Raw genomic sequence first — 24,631 nt, 5'->3', positions numbered from 1 at the left:
CATTAGTTAAATGCTAAATATGGTACTTACAGTAATCCAAACATTGGAATTGGAATGAAGAAAAATCAGTGTTATACTGTTATCGCTTTGATTTGTTCTCGGTAACACTTACTGATGAAAATTTTAAACTAAACTAATGGAGTTCAATAAAGAGCAATAGAAGCACAAATGAATAAGCTGGGATATGCTCCACCATCAAGGATTTCTTCTCTACAGGTTGTATGGAGCATCGACTAAATCACTCTTCTATAGCTCTTATTGCCAAAAGAGCTAAAGCTACCAGGGTGGGGGACTACCATCCTATCAGCCTTTGTAATGTTGTTTACAAGACAATTGCAAAGATTCTAGCAAGAAGGATGAAACCTTTGCTCTCTAGAATTATCTCTCACACTCAAACTGCTTTTGTGCCAGAAAAACAAATAGTGGACAATCATATTGTAGCTCAAGAAGCGGTTAATTTCTTAAAGACATCTAAGAGTAAATTGGGTTTATTTTATGCTTAAAAGCATATCTTTCCAAAGCATAGAATGGAGTGGGGTTTTCTAAAGGATTATCCGAGGATTCATGGGTCTTCTTCTCTCTTCATCCGATTGGTCATGGGAAGCATCACTTCGACATCCTTCAAGGTTATCGTTAATGAAAAACCTAGTTGTAGTTTCTCTCCGACTCGTGGTCTTCGACCAGAATGCCCACTCTCTCCTTTTTTAATTATCATCAGATCAAACATGCTTTCTGCCCTACTAAGTGAAGCCAACAGCCTCAAAAAATATAGAGGTATTCAAGTCGCCCTAGGTGCACTGATCCAGACTCATCTTCTCTTTGCAGAGGTATTCAAGTCGGTTAGCTCTATCTCTCCATCCAAGCTACCCTTACTATCAAATATCTGATCTTAGGCGGGGAGTGGAATCTCAACCTTATCAACCCTCTTTTTCTAGCCGGAGGAAGCTACCCAAATTTATAGGATCATTCCTAGTATCACCTCCGCGAACAAATATGACCACCCCATTTGGAAGCTTCTGGCAAAATGAGGCTTCACCTCCAAATCAGCTTGCTGCTCTCTCTCGAATGGAGATTGGTTGAGCTCCTCTTCATCGGCTCAAGCCAATAGTCTTTGGAAACTTATTTAGAAAAACACAGATTCCACTCCGAGAGTCAAGTTATTCATCTAGAAATGCTTGATAGGAGCTCTCCTGGTAAGAGCGGTTCTCCACAAGAGCAAAAATGAAATTGATCCTTCTTGCCCATTTTGTTCCTATGGGCCAAAATCTATCAAACATATTTTACTACAATGCTAACCTTCACTAGAGTAGTATAGTTTACCAGTTATTAGGTCTTCGTTCTGACCTAACTACCATTAAGTTTAGTAACTGGCTAGTCACTACCTCTTCAGCTTTGAAGGATTGCAAAAAAATTACCTACTACTTCACAGTTCTTTAGAGAATCTAGGAGTCAAGAAATAGATTCATTTTCAATGATGAAAAACCTTGTCCCTAGCAATTTATTATCTTAGTTGATGCCTTATGGTTGGAGTCATCCTCACAACCAGCCCCAACGTTATCACTGATACAAATAACCTCCTCCAATTCTAATGCATTTAAAAGCACTGAGATTTAACTCGGTGATACTATAGGTTGGTCAAATGCAGCATGGAAAGGAAGCAATCTGGCTATTTAGTCACTACCTTAACTTAGTAAACATGCTCAATGATAGTGGGTTATACCATCCGGACTGGGTAATAGCCCCTATCATTGGCGACTGTCTTAAGTGAATTTCTAACTCCACTTTCATCAATATTTGCTACACTAGTAGACAAAAGAACTGCGTAGCCTATCTAAGTTTGCTTTAGCAAATTGGGTTTGCAAGTAGTGGCTTCACCCTCCCCTTGAATTCCACTATAACCTTACTTTTGCACAATGAACAGGTCACTAACTTTTTTCAAAGAAAAAAGGAGAAAAGAAAAAGTAAATGCAAACACTTATATAGATATTTTACTTGGAAAGGTTGATGGAGACATTTGGCGCATATCTTGATTTTAGAGATTAGCCTGTAGTAGGGAATACATATTTTCCTATATATTGTATCTAAATAAATAAATAAATTATTTAGTTGATTGTACTTATACCTCATAAACTATCATCTTTTTTCATATTCTCACCTGAATATTTGTTTTACACATAAAACACTGAGTTATTAAATATACTCATCAAAGATACAGTTATAGTGAATCCAATAAATTTTTTGAATAAATTTTTTGACGCATCTAATTAATAATATTAATATGATCAAAACATTGCCAATCATCAATAATGGATTATGATTTTTAGCAATGAGAAATAACATTAATCAATGTATTGCGTTATTTAGCCATGGATTAGTTTGAGTTTGAAATCTATTTTAACAAAAATTATAGATAATTAAATAAACTTTTCAATGCATCTAAAATAATATCAATTGAAGTTCATATAAGCAATTTATGACCAAAATATTGAAAAGCAACGAATTTCATTATTTATTGAAAAGTGCCTATAGGGTGAGCAGCGAGTGGAGTACTGGGGCATATTATTTTAGCTGATGAAGTGGCCACTGACCCTAAGAAGATATGTTGCATGGTGGAGTGATTGAAACCGAAGAACGCCTATGAATTGCAAGGTTTTCTTGATTTGATGGGGTACTATCGACGCTTTGTTGCTAGATATGGGAAGATTGCTCCTCCGCTACCGCTATACTAAGGAAGGTGTTAAGAACCATATCTAAAACAATTTATTTGTAAGGTGATCCTAAAATTTGATGCATAGTAACCTTACAAGTCTCGGATCTAATGGCTTTGGAATGAAGTCAATCGGATTAGGATGGAAAGTTATGGTTAAAATAGTGGAGAAAAGTTAGAACAAGATAGAACGATAAATATCTGACATTGCGGCAATCGTCGAAGGGTGGCAAATAGCCACGGTGGTAGTGGACAACTATAAAGTTGGGTGGTTGCTGGTAGGGAAAAGTGGCTAAGGTTTGAAAGATCGAAATGCTTATACAATTATAATCTACTCCTAAAAAGATAAAGTTGATTTAACGGCTACGATAAAAGATAAATGTGATCTAACGACTACGATAAAAAATAAAGACAAAAATAATAATTTGGATAAACTCGGATTCAATCAATAATAATTATCTACACATGTCCACTCCTATTTATAAGAGTAAAAATCCAAGCGAACTAAATCTACATGTGGATTATTCAATTTATTTGAAATTCAAAGCAATAAAATAAAGCTGACTAACTCAAGTTGACTCAACTCAACCGACTCGACTAACCTAACCCCAGATCATAACACTTTTTGATATAATTCTTTTCAAGTTGGAAAATTAACTCAAAGATCTTCAACTTATCTTCGAGCCACAAAATTTAATTTGACCGTTTTAGCTGTCAACAAGCTACTATAAAATAGAGAAAGAAATCTGATCAAAATCTATACACATTAAATGCTTTGCAAAATGGTCTTTATTGTTTTAAATTATTTCAAATAAGAAAGAGCCCTCCTAAGCTATAAAAGGAGGTCTATATCTCATGTTGAAGCAATAGTTTAAAAGGCAAATCAAAGCATACAAAAAATAGCAATCTAATTCAGCTAATATTGGAGAAGAAAAGAAGTTCCCACTTGACAAGTTTTCTTTCTCTCTTGTTTCCTTTTCTTAGTAAAATCTATTTATAAATTAAACTCCTTAAGAGTTATTACACACCTTGAGTGTGTTTGTGGTTTTTAATTTATTTGTGAAAAAGGTGAAAAAACCTTTGTGATTAGTGGGTGAGAGATCGAGTAGATCTCTTTGAAGAAATCAATGGACTTTTTAACTCAAAGCAAAGGTTGCTTTAAGAGTGGTAAGCTAGTGGTATATATCTTTTAATGCATAGTAAATTCTCAAGAAAGAAATGTTGAGGAGTGAACGTAAACATTGGCCGAACCACTATATATCTTGGTGTTATATTCTCTCTCCTTTCTTCACTTATTTCATTTAAATTTTCATAGCATAATTATATACACAAGTATAAAATTATCTATTTATATTATTTTAATTATATATAAAGAAGAAAGTAACACCAATGGCAGAAGGATGATGCTCGAAAATTTTTCGGTAGGGAGAGAAACTCACTTGAGGGAAACTAGAGATGATTTTGGGTGAAACCTATCCTGGGAGAAAGAGGAAAACTATAGCACTTGAGGAGACAAATAGTGACCCTTATTTTAATTGTTCAAAAAGTACTAACCTGAGAGAACAAATCTAATTGCTAACATTTGAAAGGGAGTACCCAAATAATGTCTATTCAAATAGGCATATCTATATGGCACCTATATGAAAAGGCACACTTAAATTACATGTTCGATTAGATTAGATCAGAAAATCAAAATAGAATACACATTGGAGTTAAATATACCTAGAATTTTTTAACTATATTACTTTCATATAGACTTTATTTATTTTTGTGATAGTTAAACTTTATCAAATATCTAATATTAATATATATATATATATATATATATCTAAGTGACTTATTCGTGCCATACCTTAGTTAATATCTATTCCCAAATCTCAACTCTTCAATCCTCTCTCTTATTTATCTACGGGTAAGAGAGCGGCGCTTCCAAATTTCTCTCTAGTGAGGTAGCAGAATAGCGCCTCCAAAATTTTCATCTTCTAAATATAGATAAGATCTGGAATTGTATCTACTTTGATTTACTTTTGTTTTTTTTCTTGAATTGTTTGATCGGATTATGTTTTATCTAAACTTTCAAGTTCCTCTTCAATCCATTTGGTAATGCCTTTCTTATCTTTGTTTCATTGGACGATGCTTCTGAAAAATGTCTTGCATTTTTGTTTTTATTTTCCATTTTTATCGAATGGCACTTCCGAGAAATGCCTTATATTTAGTAATCTGATGTAAAATCCTTGTCAGACCTACGTAGTTGGGGCAAGATTAAAATTTGAATGTGAGACAGATTAATATTTACTCCCATTGCTAACTTACCAACTACATGGAAACCTACTTCTCTGAGCTCCATCCTATTAAGAAAACTTAATATTATTAATTTTGAATAAAACTGCTACAATTATATACGCTAAAGAAAGTATAGAAATCCATTATATAGATCAAGACGATAACAAGCCTTCTTCCAAAAAAAACTTGTGATGATTGATGCTATGTTCACTTGCAAATTATAAATATTATGACATTTGTTTGCAACTATCACTGTCGATGTATTTGTAATTTGGTATACCACAATGTCGCATTATTGTAATGATAATTGTTATTATTTTTAACTTGTATTTAAGTTTTCTAGTTGAATTCACAATGTGGTGATTAAAGTTTTAAAATATTGATTAAGTTGGTTATAAATTTTGTTCTATAACCGGTGCCTATTTGTTTAGCAAATTAGAAATATAATCTTGATCAAATATCTTACAATTTATAAATAAGTAGTCGTATCATCAGGTTAAATATGTACCAATCGAGTAATATGCTATTTGTTTAGCAAGTTCTACCCGTTTAATAAATAGGTTGTGTTTCTATTAGCACTATCCTAATCTGATTCGACTATCTGATGGGCTCAATTGGAACTCGCTTAACCTGGCTAAATTACCACTCTTATCCATGGTTCTTTTTTCTTACCCATCTCATAATTCACAAAGAAACTGTTCCAAATTGACCTTCCCGTGAGTAGAGTACTATTCATCAAGAACCGGAGGGAAGCAGTCCCAGAAAAATTGAGAGAAGAACAAAATTTAAGGCTCATAGCTCTTAACTGCTTCACTGAGCTACCAGGGTCTCAAAGCAGAACAATCCATCCAATTCCACGGCAATCCTCGGCCGGCGGCCTCCTTCCTTTCCCACCACCTTCTTCTTCGCCTCCTTCATCTCCCCGACGATCTTCCTCGCCGCACGGCTGGCTTCCGGAGGTCGCCCTTCCTCCACCTGCAGCAAATCATAGCAGCAATATTAACTCTTATGTCTAAAATCAAAATAGTAGCATATAATATTCAAATATAAAACCTCAAACTTATTGCTGAAAAAGATGATGAATTAACATGGCATCACAGAGCTCCCCAGTTCAGCATCACATCAAACCAAACTTTTCACTAGCAACACCTAATTCAATTCAGTTTCATATATATATACACACCTTACTGTGGTTGACTGAGTGGAGAGCAAATGCAGCACCTAATGAAGCCATTAGCCAACAAGTCCAATGCTCACCAAGCCTCACCTGGGCCTTAATATATAGTACTTGCAAGAGATGTGGGTGGCTTGAGTCATCTTTATACCATATTGAACCATTAAAGCCAAATTTTGACCTGGTGAATGACCTAAGTTGCCCAAACCAAACCCTCAGACAAGTCATTGTTATAGGTTTATTGGATCACGACATGAAGGGGTGTAGTGGTAATTGAGTGGAGTAATAGATATTTGTTGGCTCTAGGTGTGGATAAGGCTATCTTCAGTTCTTCTGGAGGTCAGGCACAAAGTATGGCCACGTTGACATGGGAAATGGACCACTTTTAAGAGTTGGATTGGTTCTGAGAAGCTCATGTGGAGCTAAAAAATGGGTTGCTGGTGACATCTAGGACATCATAGAAGAAAGGATTTAGGATGCAAATTAATGGATAATGGGATAGACTCTATCTATATGCACAGTGGATAGGGCTATCTCCTTTTCCATATAATGTTCATCAATCTTGTCCACTCAAGCTAGGCATGTTGACTTGCCAAAAAAAAAAGTAGAAAAGAAACTTAGGCATGTTAAAAGGGTCCTTTAGATCAATCTCAACATGGTCAAAACCCAAGAATGTGGTGTGTATGTAGTTTTGCCCTGACTGAAAGAAATGTAAGCTAACAAGTTGAGTACCAGTTTGTTAATCTATATAGGAGGGAGGGAGGGAGAGAGATGAGCTAGGGAACCTGAATTTTGTTCTTTTGTATAGTTAGGGGATTAATTTGGATTAAACGGAATTGTGTGGCATATCATTTGGAATTATGACTGTCTAACTGTTCACCACACTTGGATTAAGCGCTGTGTTTCAAACTAACTAGGCATGATATAGTTCTTTGTATTTATCAGTAATAGGATGGTTGGAACTACAAAAGGTTGGCCATCATCCATCATTTATCCTATATTATGCAGTAATCTTGGTTGCAATACTTACACTATCAGACAATATTAGATCTTATACATGCTGAACTTCACATATCTGTTGAAATAAGATTTCGACCAGATCTTTTGGGAAGATTATCGGTAATATACTATATCAAATTGTCATAACAATGACAGCAGCGATTCGAAATTTGTATTCCTTACAAGCAAATAATCACATGCCAATATACATCCATCACCTTCTTTCTTTGCTTTTACAAACAATGGAGAGTTGCACTTTCACTCTCAAAAAGGAAGTGTGTTGTTCAAGCCTCAAGAGCTTTTTTCACCAGTAGTCACCACAAGAACAAGATCCATTTGCAAAATGGTGGAACCTCCTTACATCCCTCAATACGATCTGCCTTCCAATAATCTTCGAAATAAATTTGGCAGCTTCATGGCAGTCATTACACACTCTAAGGTTCTTTGCAACTCTAATGGTAGAACCTGGGGGTGTGTTCAGTATACCAAATGCTATGGCCAGCTTCTCACTGTGGCCACATAGAAGCACTTCCTTCTCATCCTCTTCAATGTCGTGGAGTACACAGGACGTGTCTGGCACATATCCTTCCTTGCGCATTCTCTCCCATAATTTCTCAAGGAATGAATGAATCTGTGGACTTTGCGGGTGCAAGGAGTCCCCAACCATGAATCGGTGGACCTCATCCCCGACTTCGATCCAACTGCAGCCTGGTTCTTTTCTCACACCCATCAACTTCATGTTTTTCCTTACTTCTGTTGCCTCCTCCCACAGCCCAGCTGCAGAATAGATGTTAGAGAGGAGCACATAGTGGCTTGCCTCCTCAGGCTCTAGCTCAAATAGATGGTTAGCTGCAATTGCTCCAAGTCGGACATCTCTATGTATACGACAAGCACCTAATAAGCTACTCCATGCCCCTGCCTGGGGTGGCCCAGGATCCATTGTTGTTATGAGATGGTATGCTTGATCCAATTGTCCTGCTCGGCCTAGCAAATCGACAACACAAGCATAGTGGTCTGGCGTTGGTTCGACACCATGCTCTCTTTTCATCCCATGGAACAGCTCCAACCCCCTGTCAACCATCCCAGAGTGGCTGCAAGCTGCCAAGGCGGCAATGAATGTCACTTCATTTGGCTTTGCCTCTCCCTTGGCAACCATTTGCTCAAAAAGACTCAACGCCTTATCACCGTGCCCATGCATTCCATAGGCCATAATGAGAACATTCCAGGTGACAACGTTCCTTTTTGGTAGCCGGTCGAAAACTGTCCTCGAGAGATCTAAACAGCCACTTTTTGCATACATGTCCACCAGAGCACTCCCCACAGCAACATCCGAACCTAATGCATGCCTTATTGCATATCCATGAATCTCCTTTCCCTTTGCAAGTGCTGCAAGAGATCCACAAGCAGGAAGAACTGTCATAAGTGTGATATTATTTGGTTTATGGAAGGTGTATCCTCCATCATCAGCATTTTTCTTGCTTATATCAGTTGCTATTTGCATCTCGCTCACCAAAAGAAATGCTTCTCTGGAACAACCAGAAATAATGTAACCAGTTATCATGGTATTCCAAGAAACAACGTCTCTAACTTCCATTGTGTCAAAAATCTTTCGAGAAATTTCTGTCTTCCCTACCCTCGAGTACATGTCCATCAGTGCATTCTGCACAAATTTATCACTCTCCATTCCTCTCTTCACCACATAGCCATGCATATCCTCTTTCCTTGGGAATGCTTCAGAGCGGACGCAAGCAGGAAGCACACTCGCAATCGTGGTCTCATTCGGGGGTAACCCAGCAACTGCCTCCATCTCAACAAACAACGCTAAGGCTTCTTCATCAAGTCCATTTTGTGCATACCCTGAAATCATAGCATTCCAAAGACCAAGCCTGCGCTCTGAGATGTCATCAAACACTAGACGACCCTTCTCAACTTGTCCAAAGTTACAATACATGTCGACCAATGCGCTAGCCACAAACGAGTTCTCAAACAAGTCATTATCCCTCAGCACATAAGCATGGATTTCCCTCCCAGTGTCCACCATCTCCAAATGCGAGCAGGCAGGAAGAACACTCGATAATGTGACGCCATCTGGTTTGATTCCAGAGCGCACCATCTGACAGAGCACAGTGATTGCATCTGCAAACTGCTCGTTCTGCACAAGAGCACTGATCACTGTATTCCATGTGACGACATCACGGTCATCGGCCCGTTCAAACAGAGCGATAGAATCAGAAATCCTTCCCAACTTGGCATACATGGCAATCAAGGCATTGGAAGCAAACCTCTTCTCCCCGCAGTAGAACCCATTCCGCAATCCAAATCCATGTACCTCCTTGCCGAGCCTTAGCCCGTCTCTCTTGCCAAGGTTGGAGCAAGCAAGCACGACGCTTACTAGTGTGAACGAGCTGGGCTCAGCACGCTCCGCGAGCATCAACCGGAACACGTCTAAAGCGAGCAACCACTCGTCAAACATGCAGAGTGCACCGATCATGGAATTCCAAGAGACTTGATCTCTTTGGGGAATTCCATCGAACATCTTGATGGCACTAAAGAGATCACCGCAGCGAGCGTACATGGTAATGAGGGTGTTGGAAACAGTGACGGGAGAGGAATGGAATCCAGACTTGACGGCAGCGGCATGGAGCTGGCAGCCGGAGAAGAGGTCGCGGAGGCCCGCGGCGGACTTGAGGGCGGCGGGGAAGGCGAAGTTGTCAGGGGAGACACCGGAGGAGGTCATGGCGACGTAGGTGGAAAGTGCGGCGTGGAAGTCGTTGGAGCGGGCCTGGGAGCGGAGAGTCTCGACCCATGAGGAAGGCGATGGGAGAGGAGGAGCTGTTTGAGTTGGGGCTGGCCTTCGGTTGGGGAAGGAGGTGGAGTGCGTTTGGAGGCCGGGGGGAGGAGGGGAAGGGGAAGGGAGAGTTAGGGAGAGAGGGAGAGGAGTGGACATGGTCACGGAGCAGGACTCGATAGGCCATCATCTCTGCTGGAGATTTTATCAACGGTCGGCAAATCAGCAATACAACCGGTTTATCCACCTAGTAATAAACCCGGCCCAGGTAGCAGCCCAACAGCCAAAATATTTGAAAAAGATCATTAAAGTAGTAATTATTTCAATGAAGTTCTCCCAATTTCCCACTCCAACCAGTCAAAAAAAAAAACTAGTTTGGAAGGGAAAATATGTAATTCAATATATCAATTATTAATTTTATTTTTTTAAATAATAAAAAACTGCTAGTTTGGAAGTGTAATTTGATGATTTTAATTCATGATTATAAATAGGTTATAATTCTTTTTAAATTTATCGCATATTTTTCTTATTTCTCTTATGCGCTTAAGTTTATTAACAATTCTCTAATTCCTTGAATTCTTTCTAAATTGAAGGCTTAAGAGCGTTGAAAGCAAGCTTAATAAATTCAGGTTAATCAGTCTGTCAACTTAGAAGCAAACAAACTAACTCTTCTTTTGCTCTCTCTCTCAATAATATTATTAAAAGAATTATTTTTATAATTATTAAAAGAATTATATAGTAAATTACTTTAAGGGGTTCAAATGATACTTGAAGATTATATAAAAATGATGTTCATGCTTAAATATTTTTAGGTTCTGCTACACATTTTATTGGAAGGATTTGATTATTGACATTTAAATTATTCGCAACAAGTAAGCAAATATGTTAAGAATGCAATGTTGATGCCGAACAACAATGACAAGCCTTATCTTCCATTGATATTTTTTTGAATTGCATTGGACAATATTTTCTTAGAGATATTTCTATGAGACTTAAATCTAAATTTATGCATGATACCAAATGAATTTTGTGCATTTGCAAATTCTTAGAAAATTTGTCTTATAAGAAGATTATATGAGGTGATAGATTACAACACTCCAGCTTTAGAAATTTCTAAATATTTAATATGAAAATATTTACAGCAAATGACTTTTATTCTACTCATGTTCAATACAAGGATAGATGCACAAGTTTGTTAATATTGTCTTATCAGAGACAAATTAATAAAATCAAAGACTGTAACTGTTCATGAAAAATTTAATCTATTTCATCATTTAAAAATAAACCAATAGAATTTATAACAGAGAATTCTTCACTAAAATTATCATTAAATTTGTCAATAATATCATGTGAATATAATAATATTTATTATGATAATATTACGAGGATTATGTATGAGAAAATTTACTTGGTTATTAGATATATACTATCTATTTATCTATTTAGATCAAAGGTGATTAGTAGGAGGATTGAGATAAGATGATTCTCCAGACTCCAAATGATTTAAGTTACTATTATTATAATTTGGAACATGTGAAACAATTGGTTGTTGACGCATCAAAAATTTTATCAGCCCTTGGATTGATTTAATATCAAAAAAATAATCTCAATTAATATAAACAATTACTAAATATAGGAAATACATAATTAAATTATGTAATATATTCGACAAGAAATAATGTGCATATGGTAAATTAGAATATATTTTATTCCTAATATATGAAATAAATTATATATATATATATTTATTTATTTCTTGTTGTAACATAACTAATGTATATATGTACAAACTGTTATAAGAAATATGTAATTTAATTATGAAATTCATTGTAATTCATCTAATGTATGTAAGTTTGAAAATTGTGTATTTCGTTTTTAATATAAGGAATATATAATTTAATTAAGAAATTTGTTGTAATTTAAAATGTACATATCTTTAATTGAAATAATTACGTCCTTAAAATAAAAAAGTACATAATATAATAATGAAATTTGTTGTAATTTAGCGATGGTATTTCGTTGCATAAGTTCAAATGTAATGTATTACGTATTTAAATTATGTCTTATTTTAATGTAATAATGAACTACACAAATAATATGTTATCTTTAGTAGAACTAAGATATAAAATAAGAATAAGATAAAGGAGTAAGAGATAGAAATAACACTCTTTGATTATACAATGTCTAATCATTTTATCTTTACGTAAAAAAATTTTTTTTTTTACGTGCAACATTTAATGACACTCAAATACTAGAAGTATAGAGTTATAAGAAAAAAGAGAAAACCTTACTTGCAAGATAAAATTAAAATTGGCCAACATGACAAAATAAAAAATCAAGTGTGTGAGTGGGTCGGGCTAGGCTAGAATAATTTATCTTGTTACTACCAATCAGCCTATGAGGGAGCTAGCTCGTGCTAGGGCGTCATACTTAATGGACGAGTCAAGCAAGGACTGGAAGATGGTGGAGATGGTATGGTCGACGACGGTGGTGGCGATTGAGGATTAGAAGATGGTGGAGGTGGTAGGGTATCTAGTGTAAGCGATGGAGTTGTTGATGCCGTAGGAAGAGTAACAAAAGTTGGCGAAGGTGACAATGTAGTAGGAGGATTAGAAGGCAGTGGAGACGATACTATAGGAGGAGACAGAGTGGAGGAAAATGGTGGCGAGACATTGGGATCTGAAGGGAGCGGTGAGGCTAACAATAGTGAGGAATTCGACAGAAGTGACGGTAGAGAAGAATCAGGAAGCGACAGAGGAGGAGAAGAATTAAAAGGTGAACAAAAGGTGGTGGTGGTAGGGAAGACCCATATCAAATCTTGAAGGAGGTAGTTGCGGTGGTGAAAAATTTGAGAAACTTAGTATTGCTGATGCCATTACTGTTACTACCTTCTCTTCAATCTACAAACTCTATCAAATCTAAATTAAATCTCCTTGAACAAAATCAAACTTTTTGACTTTCTTTTACAAGATTGTATCACTTCTTTTGTAAAAAATCCATATGGCAAGGCATATAACAATGGCAGAATCGTACACCCAAAAGAAAAAAAAAACAATATTTATTGAAATAAAACATCTCAAAGGTACAACTTTCTATCATTCTCCCTCCATTAGCCAGGATGGACTACCATAGTTGCGAGCTCAATGTGAAGAAATCTCTTTTTTCAATGAAATGTTTGCTCTACTCCTTAAAGATGGCCAAAGTCCACAATGAACAAGCTAGAGATTTGGTCTTATGTAGCTTATAAGTTACAACTTGGTCGATCATTCATAGATCGTATGAGTCTATTGAGTCAATTGACAAGAGAGCACTCTCAAGCTATGTCAAAATTCCGACCAATAGTCATACAAAAAATATAAATGAAAAGATATTTTCAAATTAAACAAATAATTAAATAAAGAATGTGGGGCTGGGCAAAGGGCCGCCCATGCCCCGTGCCGCCCTTGGGCAATTTGGGCTCGACCCGGGCCGGGCCGAGCCGGACCCAAACCGGGTCCGATCCAGGCTAAGTATGGGCGGATTGGGCCTGATGATCCTCTAGATGCAAGTCACACTAGTTTAGACTCCAATCTAGTTAGGTTCGTATCGGGTTGAATCGAGCAGAGTCACATGTATCCAGGTTATCGTTAGATCGGACGGTCTAGATTGAAAAACCTTCAACAAAGCCCTAGTTCCCTCATTTATCCCCACTATAAGAAACCTCCAATAACCGGCAAACCCTAGCCCTCATTCTCGCCTCCGCCTCCTTCGTCTTCCTCGTCTCCTTCCCCTCTGCCCTCGACCCAACCGCCGCCATGGGACGGGTGATCCGAGCCCAGCGTAAGGGAGCTGGCTCTGTGTTTCGCTCCCACACCCACCACCGCAAGGGGCCCGCCCGCTTCCGCAGCCTCGACTTCGGCGAGCGCAACGGCTACATCAAAGGTGTCGTCACCGAAATCATCCACGACCCGGGTCGTGGAGCGCCCCTCGCGCGTGTCACCTTCCGCCATCCCTTCCGCTACAAGCACCAGAAAGAGCTCTTCGTCGCCGCCGAGGGGATTTACACCGGGCAGTTCTTGTACTGCGGCCGCAAGGCCAACCTCATGGTGGGCAACGTCCTGCCCTTGAGATCGATCCCGGAGGGAGCCGTCGTCTGCAACGTCGAACACCACGTGGGTGATCGCGGCGTGTTTGCGAGGGCGTCTGGGGATTACGCGATCGTTATTAGCCACAACCCGGATAACGGCACCAGCAGGTCGAAGATCTGAACTATCTAATGTTGTGTGATTTAAAGTTGCTTCATTTATGGATTGTTTGGTTTCGTGCTTCTTCTTTTGTTGCGGTTTGAGTGAATCTAGGTACTGGTTTGATGGCTGCAGCGGTTTGTTATGAGGGTAGTGAATACCTATGGATATGGTCGTAGGTTGCACGCAGTTATTGTTGATTACCTTTCCTTTCATAAAGGATTTAGTGAGCGCAACTGGTTTAAATGAATGGAATAGGAACCCGCAAGATAATCATTAGCTTTGCAGTATCCAGTCAAAGGGGCATTTGCAAACTTTAGGTAGTGATCGATGAATTAATTATATAAGCTAAACAAAATGATTGGTCTAAAGTAGAAATCTGATAATAATAATAATAGTAACGGGTATCTTATTAGTATATTGCTAATAGTGAAATGTTCTACTTGTACACTATTTGGGTACTGGAAAAAAATGGAAGAATTTGGTAGCCAACTATTAGTACAATTGTGGAAAGAAATAAAGGAAAAATGAATATGATCTTATTCATTCCAGTTTAATAGTTTAATTGATTTACATATCCTGGTCAAATTTTTTGGTACAAAACTAGAAACGCGCAACTTTTTGAGGGTTCTTGAGGATATGGTGAGTCTGGCACCTTGTTGTTTTTTTATTTTTATCACTCATTTCTCTTATTTGCATAAATAATTGACCTATATGACTTGCTGCCTTTCATCTCAGAATCCTTGGTTTATAAGAGGGCATGCAATTATATTCATTATTTCTCTTATAGACAGCAGCATTTGAGCCTGTAGATTGTCAATTTCGTTCTCATGTTTGGCTTGTTCATAAATTATGTCTCATCATGTAGCTTTCTTGTGCATCACTATCCTGATACCATTATGTGCTTTAAGTTTTGCGATTCATTGGATTACTAATTCAAAAGTAGTTGACAAGATTTGATTTGTTCCAATATTGCATTTAGAAGTTTGTTTAGTGAGTTATGTATGAGATATCCAGCAAATTTTCACTCAGTTTACTCTACAGTTATATGTAGTAGTTTTAATATAAGGACTTGCAAAGTATATTGGGGTCTATGACTTATTTTCAGTAGATATTTATGCTCTTCACTGAGCATGAGGTTTCTACCACTTCTTTAACTTGTAGGTGTTTCTTGGATATGTGGTCAATTTCACCTTGTTCTTATTTTATTTCTTGCTGATCTGTTTCCAGGATTAAGCTTCCATCTGGTGCTAAGAAGATTGTTCCTAGTGGTTGCCGTGCAATGGTTGGGCAGGTTGCTGGTGGTGGTAGAACTGAGAAACCTCTTCTGAAGGCTGGCAATGCTTACCACAAGTACCGTGTGAAGAGAAACTGTTGGCCAAAGGTTCGTGGTGTTGCTATGAACCCTGTGGAGCATCCCCATGGAGGAGGAAATCATCAACACATTGGGCATGCTTCCACTGTTCGTCGCGATGCTCCTCCTGGGCAGAAGGTTGGTCTCATTGCTGCAAGGAGGACTGGTCGTCTCAGGGGACAGGCTGCTGCCACTGCTGCCAAAGCAGAGAAAGCCACCTAAATTACTCTCTGTATGGTCCCTTCTTGTTTTGTTTTGGTTTCGTTGAATAGCTCCTTTGTAGGTTAAAGACTTCTGCAACCTCGGAAAAGATTTTATTTGTTATCTTAAGGAGATTATGGAGATTTTGTTTCTCTTGCTGCTCTTGTTTGCATCCTTGCAAAAATTTTCATTTGATATTGCTCTGCTTTATTGCAATATATTAGTAATGTCTGCTTCCATAGTGGTTGCACTGGTGCTTATGTTGAGTAACCTACTTTCTGGAACATTTGGTATTATAGTGCTTGAAAGAGATTTCGGTATCTATTTTGTCTTCTAATTTTAGTTCTATTACTAACTTAAGATGACTATTTGATTCTTCTTTGTTTTGGCTTATATTATCACGTAGTAACTTTCTTGGGCTGTTGGTTGATCAGGGTAGTAATCTGTTGCTTCTATACTTAATCATAAGTTAAGAGGTAATAATCTTCCACAAAGGGTGAGATTGTGAAGATCTTAGATCACTCTTTAGTATTAGAATTTGAAGAGGGTTTTGAGATGTCTGGGATTGTTATTTCTCATAGAAAAGAATCTTTTATAGAGATCCTGGTGTACTAATTTACTAGAATAACAGTGAAGTTATCACGAAGAATTTATAATGCTGCAGCATTGGGTAGTAAGTACCTGAAAGGTAAATTAGATGGTTTTAATGACAATAAATGTATTGAATTAGGGTGAGATTAACACGGGCTTTTGTCGGCTGCTATTGATAATGAAGTGCTTAGCTACAATATTCCAAATAAAATATTAAGTAATATCTCTGATTCGAAAAGCATTGGTAGTGCTACATAGATATCAAAATTATGAACGACGTATATATGAGTATCTGAGTAGGTCAAAATTATAAACTATTCTAATTTGATGGATTTTTGTGCAAAATATAGCAGAAAAATAATATCTAAGTAAATTATTTAGTCCATACATTAAAATAATATATTATTTAATTGCTAATTTATATTTTAACTTATTTGCTATCATCTAAATAGTATATATAACACTGAGTGGAACCCACGTAACTTGTTGGTTAATATTTAAACACAATAAATAAGAGAATTTATATTTTCATTAATAATACAGACTACAAAAGCCCATAACATCAAAGGGAAATAATTAAAAGAAAATATGAAAAAGATCCTTGTCAAATATGGAGCCAAAAATGGAGCAAGTGCCCCGTGCACTCCAATGCACCGGGCTCCATATATATTATAATAATAATATAATATATATTATTATATTAGTCATTTTAAATTGCTTAATAGATCATCTTAGCGTTATTATTTTTTATTAAAAAATATATGGTTAGAAAACTCTCATCGAGATCTTTAAAATAAGATTAATATTCAATAGTTTTAGAAGTAATTTTAAATTACTAATTTTTTAATTAAACGCATCGAAATTACATTACACGAAATAAACATTGAAATAGATATTACATGTCATTAACTAAAAATATCAAAATTATATTACCTAAAATAAGCAGAAATTAACCAAACATAATAAAAGCAATAGACGTTTAATATTCTGGTAAGTCATCTCCATAGCCACCGGTTCTGGTTCCGTAGCCACCGGTTCTGGTTCCGTAGCCACCGGTTTCGGTTCCGTATCCACCTTCTCTTTCTTGACTGTGTCCACCTTCTTGCGATGAACCTCCGACTTGAAAATGAATATTGCTTCTTCTACAAATTTCTTGTCTATAAATTTTAATATAATTTTTATTTGATGTATTTCATTTTTAATGTATTTCATGTTTGATGTATTTCATATCTAATGTATTTTAATTTTTAATATTACGTTGGGGATAATTTTGAGTAATTATATTTTAGGATACATAATTTATTAGGCTCATTTTTATAAATAATAAAAAAATTAAAATTAAAATTAACTCAAAAATAATTTAATATTAGACTCATTTTTATAAATAATAAAAAAATTAAATTTAAAATTAACTCAAAAGTAATTTAATATTAGACTCATTTTAAAGGTCTCGATGAGACCTTTCTAATGGTATTATTTTTGTTAAAAACCGATTAGTAAAACTAATTATATACTTAGCTTAACTAACTAAATTATTTAACAAAAGATACAAATGTAATTAAAATTATTAAATATAACACCTATTGGGCAATTTTGGTATTTTCAAAAAGTTGATGTCACAAATGGAGCCCGGCTCCATTTTCATGGTGGGGCTCCAAATTTGGAGCCCCATAGAGAGCCCGGTTGGAGCTCCACCGGGCTCCAAATTTGGAGTTTTGGAGCCCAGTTGGAGATGCTCTTAATGAACTCAGACTCATCTATAAGCTAAAAAGATATTTTCACCGAAAGGTGGTGAGCATAATGCCAACAATTTTTTACTTTTATAATTTAAAAGTAAAGTAATTATAAATATGCACATCGTGATTAAAATCAATGCGTTTGCACCACATACTTATCATAATTATCTAATGTGTTCATGTATTAGCAATCTACAATATGACATACATCAAGTTCGGACTATTAGATCCTCCAACTTCTCACCGAGCTCTGCCTATAGGCCATGTCAATATAAAGCAACACAAAATATTCATCTTTTTAGACTATTAAGTCATCAACTCAAGCTCATGTAGAGCCATGTCCGTAGGCCACAATAGTACTCACACCTGACCACACAAGACCCGTAAAGGAGGGTAGATTCTAGCGATAACTCGTCAGCCCATCACCCTATAATAACATGACTGATTGTCTGCTATCGCAGACTTAGGACTTTAGTCATAATCCAAGGTCAGTATTGCACATCAATACTATCAACTGAGCTATTGGCTCCACATCATCACACTACTGTGCGATAAATCATGAGCCATCATTCACAAACGCTCTCACTTTGAGTCATCAGGTACCGCTAGGTCTAGGTCATCCTACTCTTCGTTCTCTAGCTTAAATACACTAAAGAATATCGTTAATCGATAGTAAATCACCTATTGCCCGATGAAACCTCTACTTGATTATTTGTGATCAATAAACTGAGACCTCAAGCGTAGGACATAATATATAAATATAATAAATATCCTCCGCCTTAACCTTGACTAGGGAGCTGTCGGGTAGTATTAAGACGTAGAAGTCACGTTTTTATAGTCGTGCACGTATACAAGTGACATAAGAAAACACACATTCTTATCATATATTATGTGCTTTCATACATGAACATGCCCAACAATATGTATAGAAATGATGATATGCGATATCTTGTCAAATAACAAAATAAAATTAGCATGCACGATGTGTATTAATAATAATAAGGAAACATATGAACATGTATAATATGAATGCAATGACGTCATAAGGTAAGCCATTGTATTTTCTACACTACTTTTATGTTATAAATGTTTCACTTGCCTGACATCGACATCGCTTTTTGAACAACTAGTTGAAACTGTGTCACTAGACCTACTTGCATAGTGTGAAATCCACCTTGATAATAAAGATAATAAACATAAGCGCCATAATCCTATCACTGATAAATTAAATAAATTCACTGAGCTCGTTACAGGCTTGGATAAGTCTATTTAAAAATTCATTATATTTAATAGTCAAGTAAGGCTGGCATAGCTATACCACGTCTTGACGCGTTATTAAATATAATTAAAGTAATTTACTCCTAATCTATAGATCAAATCATTTGATCAAATTACAATAAGTCATAAGACAACTTTTAATTAATTAGCTTTGTTAACAATTGCTTAAAACCATTTCTCTATAATATTCTATATTAATACAAATACACTCAAACTACCAACTCAAATATTAAAATTGACTTGACCAAAAATTGTCATTGACCTCACTATATAAACTCTATTTAGCTCTAATTCCCTATTAAGAGCAAATAGAATGGGCACTTGGTCTAGAGTCTAAATTTAAATTTGATTTATAATTAAAGTAGCTAACAAAGCTATCCTCTAAAATGATTAATTAAAGCTCACGTTAGACATGATTAACTAAATAAAAGGTTAAAATAAATTAAATGAAATTAAACAACAAATATCATTTGGGCTAGCCTAAATCCCAAAATAATAAATAGGGTTGCTACTAACTCAAAAGACCATCATAACAACTAGCAATACTCAGCTCAACTAATAAAAAAAGCCAACCAAGCCACATAGCTAAGTTGTAGCTCAATCCAGCAAACCAGGGGCTATGCTGACAGTAGCCCAACTCAGCAATTGTGGGCTGGACTGCACCCAACCCAAGCCCAAGATGGGCTAGGCTGCACTTAGCCCAAGCGCTAGACCATGGGCTGCTAGGCTAATAGCAGCCCAACCCCAAAATCGTGCAACCCGAGCTCAAACTAAACTAGGTTGCACTTTGCCCAGCCCACCTCCTCTTCCATCCTTCCTCACCTCAACCAAGAGAAAGGAAGAGATGATGGCTGATGACAGTCACCGTCGTAGGTAGCCGAGCCAACATGTTGGTGGAAGGTACCCACAGTGCCAACTCAGCAAGCAAGGAAAAATAGCGAACACTCGCAGATGGACAAGAACCCAATCGGTGAAAGAGGGGAGCTGCCGACAAACCCAACTGTAGACGATCTAGCTGATCGCACCGACACGCTCCCCCTCGATAAGTAGAAGCTAGCTGAGGGCGAGTTCAATAGCTATAGGCCATTGACAGTGAGAACCTCACCTTGCTAAGGCCGCCAACTATAGCGAGGGGCTGCCCGACGACTCCAATCACTAGGGTGTCGAAGGAAGCCATTGAGGGCAACCATGCGAAGAGAGAAAGCTTTTTTACTGTTATGATCCGATCACATGGGTTAAGTTGAGTCAAGTCGAGTCGAGTTAAGTTACTTACTTAGCTTTATCTTATTATTTAAATTTTAAACAAATTAGATAATTCACATGTGGATCCGATTCGTTAGGGATTTTTACTCCTATAAATAGGAGTTGACATATGTTAATAATTATCATAAAAGAATTTGAGTTTAGTTAAGTTATTATTTTCATTCTTATCTTTTACCGTAGTCGTTAGATCGTATTTATTTTTTTACAAGTAGATCATAACCGTAGAAGCATCCCAATCTTCTAAACCCTAGCCACCTTTCTTCACTAGCAGCCACCCGATCTTACGGCGGTCCACCACCGCCATTGGTCGCCCGCCACCTTTCGACGACACCGCAATGTCAGTTATTTACCATTTTGCCCTATTTGATTTTGCTCTATTATTTTAACCATAACTATCCATTCGAATTTCTGATTGACTTCATTCCAAATCCATTAGATCTGGGACTTTCGAGATTATTACCCCTCAAAATCTTAGAATTATCCTACCGACAGGTCACTCTAAATCTGGTTTGTAACATTAGTATCAGAGCTGACGTTTCTCGGACAATAGTGAATACTTAATCCAAAGCTAACCTAAGGGAGATCGCGACCATGGAGGACCAAGAACTTGTTTCCATTCATTTGGAGGTTTCCTCAGCACCACCAGGAACTATCGACGATGAGTCGCCAGCATGGGCAAAAGTATTTTTTAAAGAACTTTTCGCTGAGTCGAAGGAGATCGAAACCACCCTCAAAGACTCAATTCAAACCATCCTCAAGGACTCATTTCGGCTTTGACAAAAGTTCTTCTAACCCACTATAACCACCCTGCACCACTTGTGCCGTCGGCCATGCTGGAACAACCCACCACGAGCTGACCATAGGAGAAACCACGCACACCACAACGGTCGAACAAGAGTGTATCGAACTAGTGGTAGACAGAAGCACCCTAGAGTTTGGAGCAGACGCACCCCTTGAGTGCGCATTTCAAGGCCCAGCCCCACCACATGTTGACATGCCACTAGCTGAAAACCCACCTCGTCCGATGGCTAGGGCTTTCTCTGATTTGACAATTCCTAGGGCTATGGCAAGACAACTATAGCTATAGTTTGGTTCGAATCACCCATGGCTAAGATTTGGCCCGAGCCACCCGTGACTAAGGCGAACTATGGCTCAAACTAGTGGGCCATAAAGAAGAAACCACCACGAGCCCCCTTCCGCGTGGTAGATGGGACGCACAAGGAGATTGAGGACATAAAGTTCGAAAGTGAATGAAGGTTTGGAAACCACCATAGATACCTTGAGGACAAGGTGTCAGAAGCATGAATCCGACCACATAAGTTAAGTTGAGCCAAGTCGAGTTGAGTCAAGTTAGTTACTTAGTTTTATCTTATTATTTTAAATATTAAATAAATCGGATAATCCGTATGTGGAACCGATCCACTAGGGATTTTTACTTATATAAATAGGAGTGAACATATGTTGATAATTATCATAAAGGAATCTGAGTTTAGTCAAGTTATTATTTTCATCCTTATTTTTTACCATAGCCGTTAGATCGTATTTATCTTTTTTTGGAGTAGATCATAGTCTTGGAAGCATCTCAATCTTCTAAACCCTAGCTACCTTTCTCCACCAACAGCCACCTTATTTTATAGTCGTCCACCATCGCCCACCACCGCCCTTGGCTGTCTACCACCTTCCGACGACCACCACAACGTCAGTTATTTACCCTTTTGCCCTATTTGATCTTACTTTATTATTTTAATCATAACTAACTTCATTCCAAAGCGATAGTACACCATTGAAATTAAATGATTAATAGCTTCCAAAAACCATCTTTTTATATCTTTAAATAAAGATTTAAGTCATAGAAAATTAGTGGCCTATTTTTCTAAGATTATAAACTCACATAGAAAGACAAAAGAGTTAGCCATCCCAAAAATTAGATAACTAGACCATTTAAAGAAATAGGTCATAACAAACCCAAACTACACGCATATAATGCTCTAAATATAGAAAATTTACTAAATATCTACCTCAGCGTTTCGGTGGGATCTAGCCTTTAACATTTTTATGTGATGAGTTGTACTTCGTTCTTTAAAATTTGAAAAGAATATCCATGGTGAATAAGTCAATAATCCTAATATTATTTCTTATTAATAAATTAAAATTATTGTCTTTGATAAAAAGAATCTAAAAATCAAATATAGAAGTTTGTGTTATATTATAAAAAAGCTAAATTTATTACACATGTTCTTTTTTTTATTAGAGTTTACAAGTGAAAATCTTATAACATTTTATAATAGTAAATAAATATGATTCAATTGGATACAAAAATCTACACTATCAAATAACATTAATTAAGAGAAAATTGGTAAAATAGCTTATATAATTCAGGCAAATTATCACCAAAATAAACCTCCTCTAATTACAAAGTTCATTTAAACTTATTGTATCGCATGTGATGTTATATTTGTCAACCTTAGGAGCCATTTGAGAGAAAAATACTATATATTTTTTAAACCTTTATAGAATGCCAATCATTCTTTTTTTTTTCAACATTGGTCATCTTAAACTTAATAGGATACTTGGTTCCATGTATTTCAAGATATAGCATCCTAAGTGTTAATTGAGAAATCATTTGTAAGTAGAAGTTGTATATCTTTCCTTTTTTTTTTCTTTCCACTAAAAGTTGAGAGAATGCATGACATGCACTTAATTAAAGTTGATGTCAAAATGACATTTCAAAGGATTCATAAATAAAAACTAGTTTTTTTTTATTAAATTATATCTTATATATGTAGATGCAAGTTTTTTAAGATACATGAAACCAAATGGCTCCTAAATTATCTCATATAATACTAAATGGGACTGTTTGTAATATGTCTCGTTTCTCTTTGCTCTGAATGAAAGTAATAATTATCTCATTACTAACATAATATGACAAATGTTCGTTACGAGCAATAAGCTTTCTTCTTCTCTTGACTCTCCTACACATTCTCCCAACTATAAGTATTCTGATTCTCCTAGTATTTTTTTTTTTCCCCTTTGGATCAATTAATGCCAAGGTCTTAATAAAAGAAGCTATAGGTGCCATAGAGACCCTTATTACGGAGCTGACTAAAGTTGAGCGCTCCTTGTCATTATCCTTGGCCTATGTCTCTCTTACTAGCTCTGCCCCTTGTAGTGGCATTGCTAACTTCAAGTCCATTTTGCAAAGGATTCGCAATGCCGCCTCCTATACAGTGGTCATGGACTAAAGAATAAAGAAAAAAAATAGAACTAAGTAAAAGTTCAGCCTTATCGGTAAGTTTTTAGGCCGATAACCCCACTGACGTACCTAAGCAAGAAGACGACGAGGGATTGAAATTGACAAGTACCTTATAGGTAATAGATATGACATCAAGTTTTTTTTTTTTTAAATTCAAGTTCTCCTTTGAGGCTTATATAGTTAATGTTCCTTTTGGAGGTCCTCAATATTGACATCTAATATTGGGAGACTATTAAAAAATCAATGGTCACACCCTAGCAATGACTTGGGAAAGGTATTCCAAAGTTTGTGCAGAGATTCACCTCACCAAACCTCTAAAGCAATTTACAATGGTTCGTTCGAGTGAGCAGGGTCTCTCAAGTCGTGGCCTACAAGAAATTTTCCATTGTTTGCTACAAATGTGTCGGATAGGTCCCGGCTCTTGATGTACTACAAGATCATAGTGGTTGTGGCATACTAGTGAAAAAGGCTCTACTACAAGTTGGGGTTTCAGCTTGTAGCTTGAGGCAAGTTGTATTGTATTCAAGGATGGTCTTAACATCGATATTGGAACCATAGCATTTCGATCCATAAAACTATGTCGAAAAAAGGGACATTAGGTGTCGCCATTATGGTGATGTTATCTCTAATATTGTCGAAGGAGATCACTGGTTCATTTCAAGTTTTAGCTTGGGGCGAGTTGTATTGTATTCGGCGATGGTCTTAACATCGACGTTAGAACTGTAGCATTTCGATCCATAAAACTATGTCCAAAAGAAGGGGCATCAGGTGTCGCCCTTAT

The 24,631-nt window shown here is 36.7% G+C and overlaps 2 protein-coding genes and 1 long non-coding RNA gene across 3 annotated transcripts; 1 reads left to right on the top strand and 2 right to left on the bottom strand.

Annotated features, from left to right (window-relative positions):
* Window positions 1-5,686: 5,686 nt before the first annotated feature.
* On the bottom strand, window positions 5,687-6,332 carry LOC140763487 (uncharacterized). The gene is made up of 2 exons (XR_012104834.1): window positions 6,174-6,332; window positions 5,687-5,965 (listed from the first exon to the last, which is right to left on the bottom strand). It is a non-coding gene; the product is annotated as an uncharacterized lncRNA (long non-coding RNA).
* A 955-nt stretch (window positions 6,333-7,287) lies between these two features.
* Window positions 7,288-10,127, bottom strand: LOC140764040 (pentatricopeptide repeat-containing protein At3g57430, chloroplastic). Its single transcript, XM_073102488.1, has one exon. The coding sequence runs from the start codon at window positions 10,108-10,110 to the stop codon at window positions 7,468-7,470; it is 2,643 nt and encodes an 880-aa protein (XP_072958589.1). The 5' UTR covers window positions 10,111-10,127; the 3' UTR covers window positions 7,288-7,467.
* A 3,532-nt stretch (window positions 10,128-13,659) lies between these two features.
* Window positions 13,660-15,968, top strand: LOC140763605 (large ribosomal subunit protein uL2). The gene is made up of 2 exons (XM_073101879.1): window positions 13,660-14,185; window positions 15,405-15,968. The coding sequence occupies exons 1-2, from the start codon at window positions 13,746-13,748 to the stop codon at window positions 15,748-15,750; spliced, it is 786 nt and encodes a 261-aa protein (XP_072957980.1). The 5' UTR covers window positions 13,660-13,745; the 3' UTR covers window positions 15,751-15,968.
* The last annotated feature ends 8,663 nt before the right edge of the window (window positions 15,969-24,631 follow it).

The sequence above is a fragment of the Typha angustifolia genome, chromosome 7, assembly GCF_048772165.1.
Source record: "Typha angustifolia cultivar Huaian chromosome 7, ASM4877216v1, whole genome shotgun sequence".
Taxonomy (NCBI): domain Eukaryota; kingdom Viridiplantae; phylum Streptophyta; class Magnoliopsida; order Poales; family Typhaceae; genus Typha; species Typha angustifolia.
Note: the sequence above shows the minus strand (reverse complement) of the source record. Positions and strands in the feature narration are given on the sequence as shown.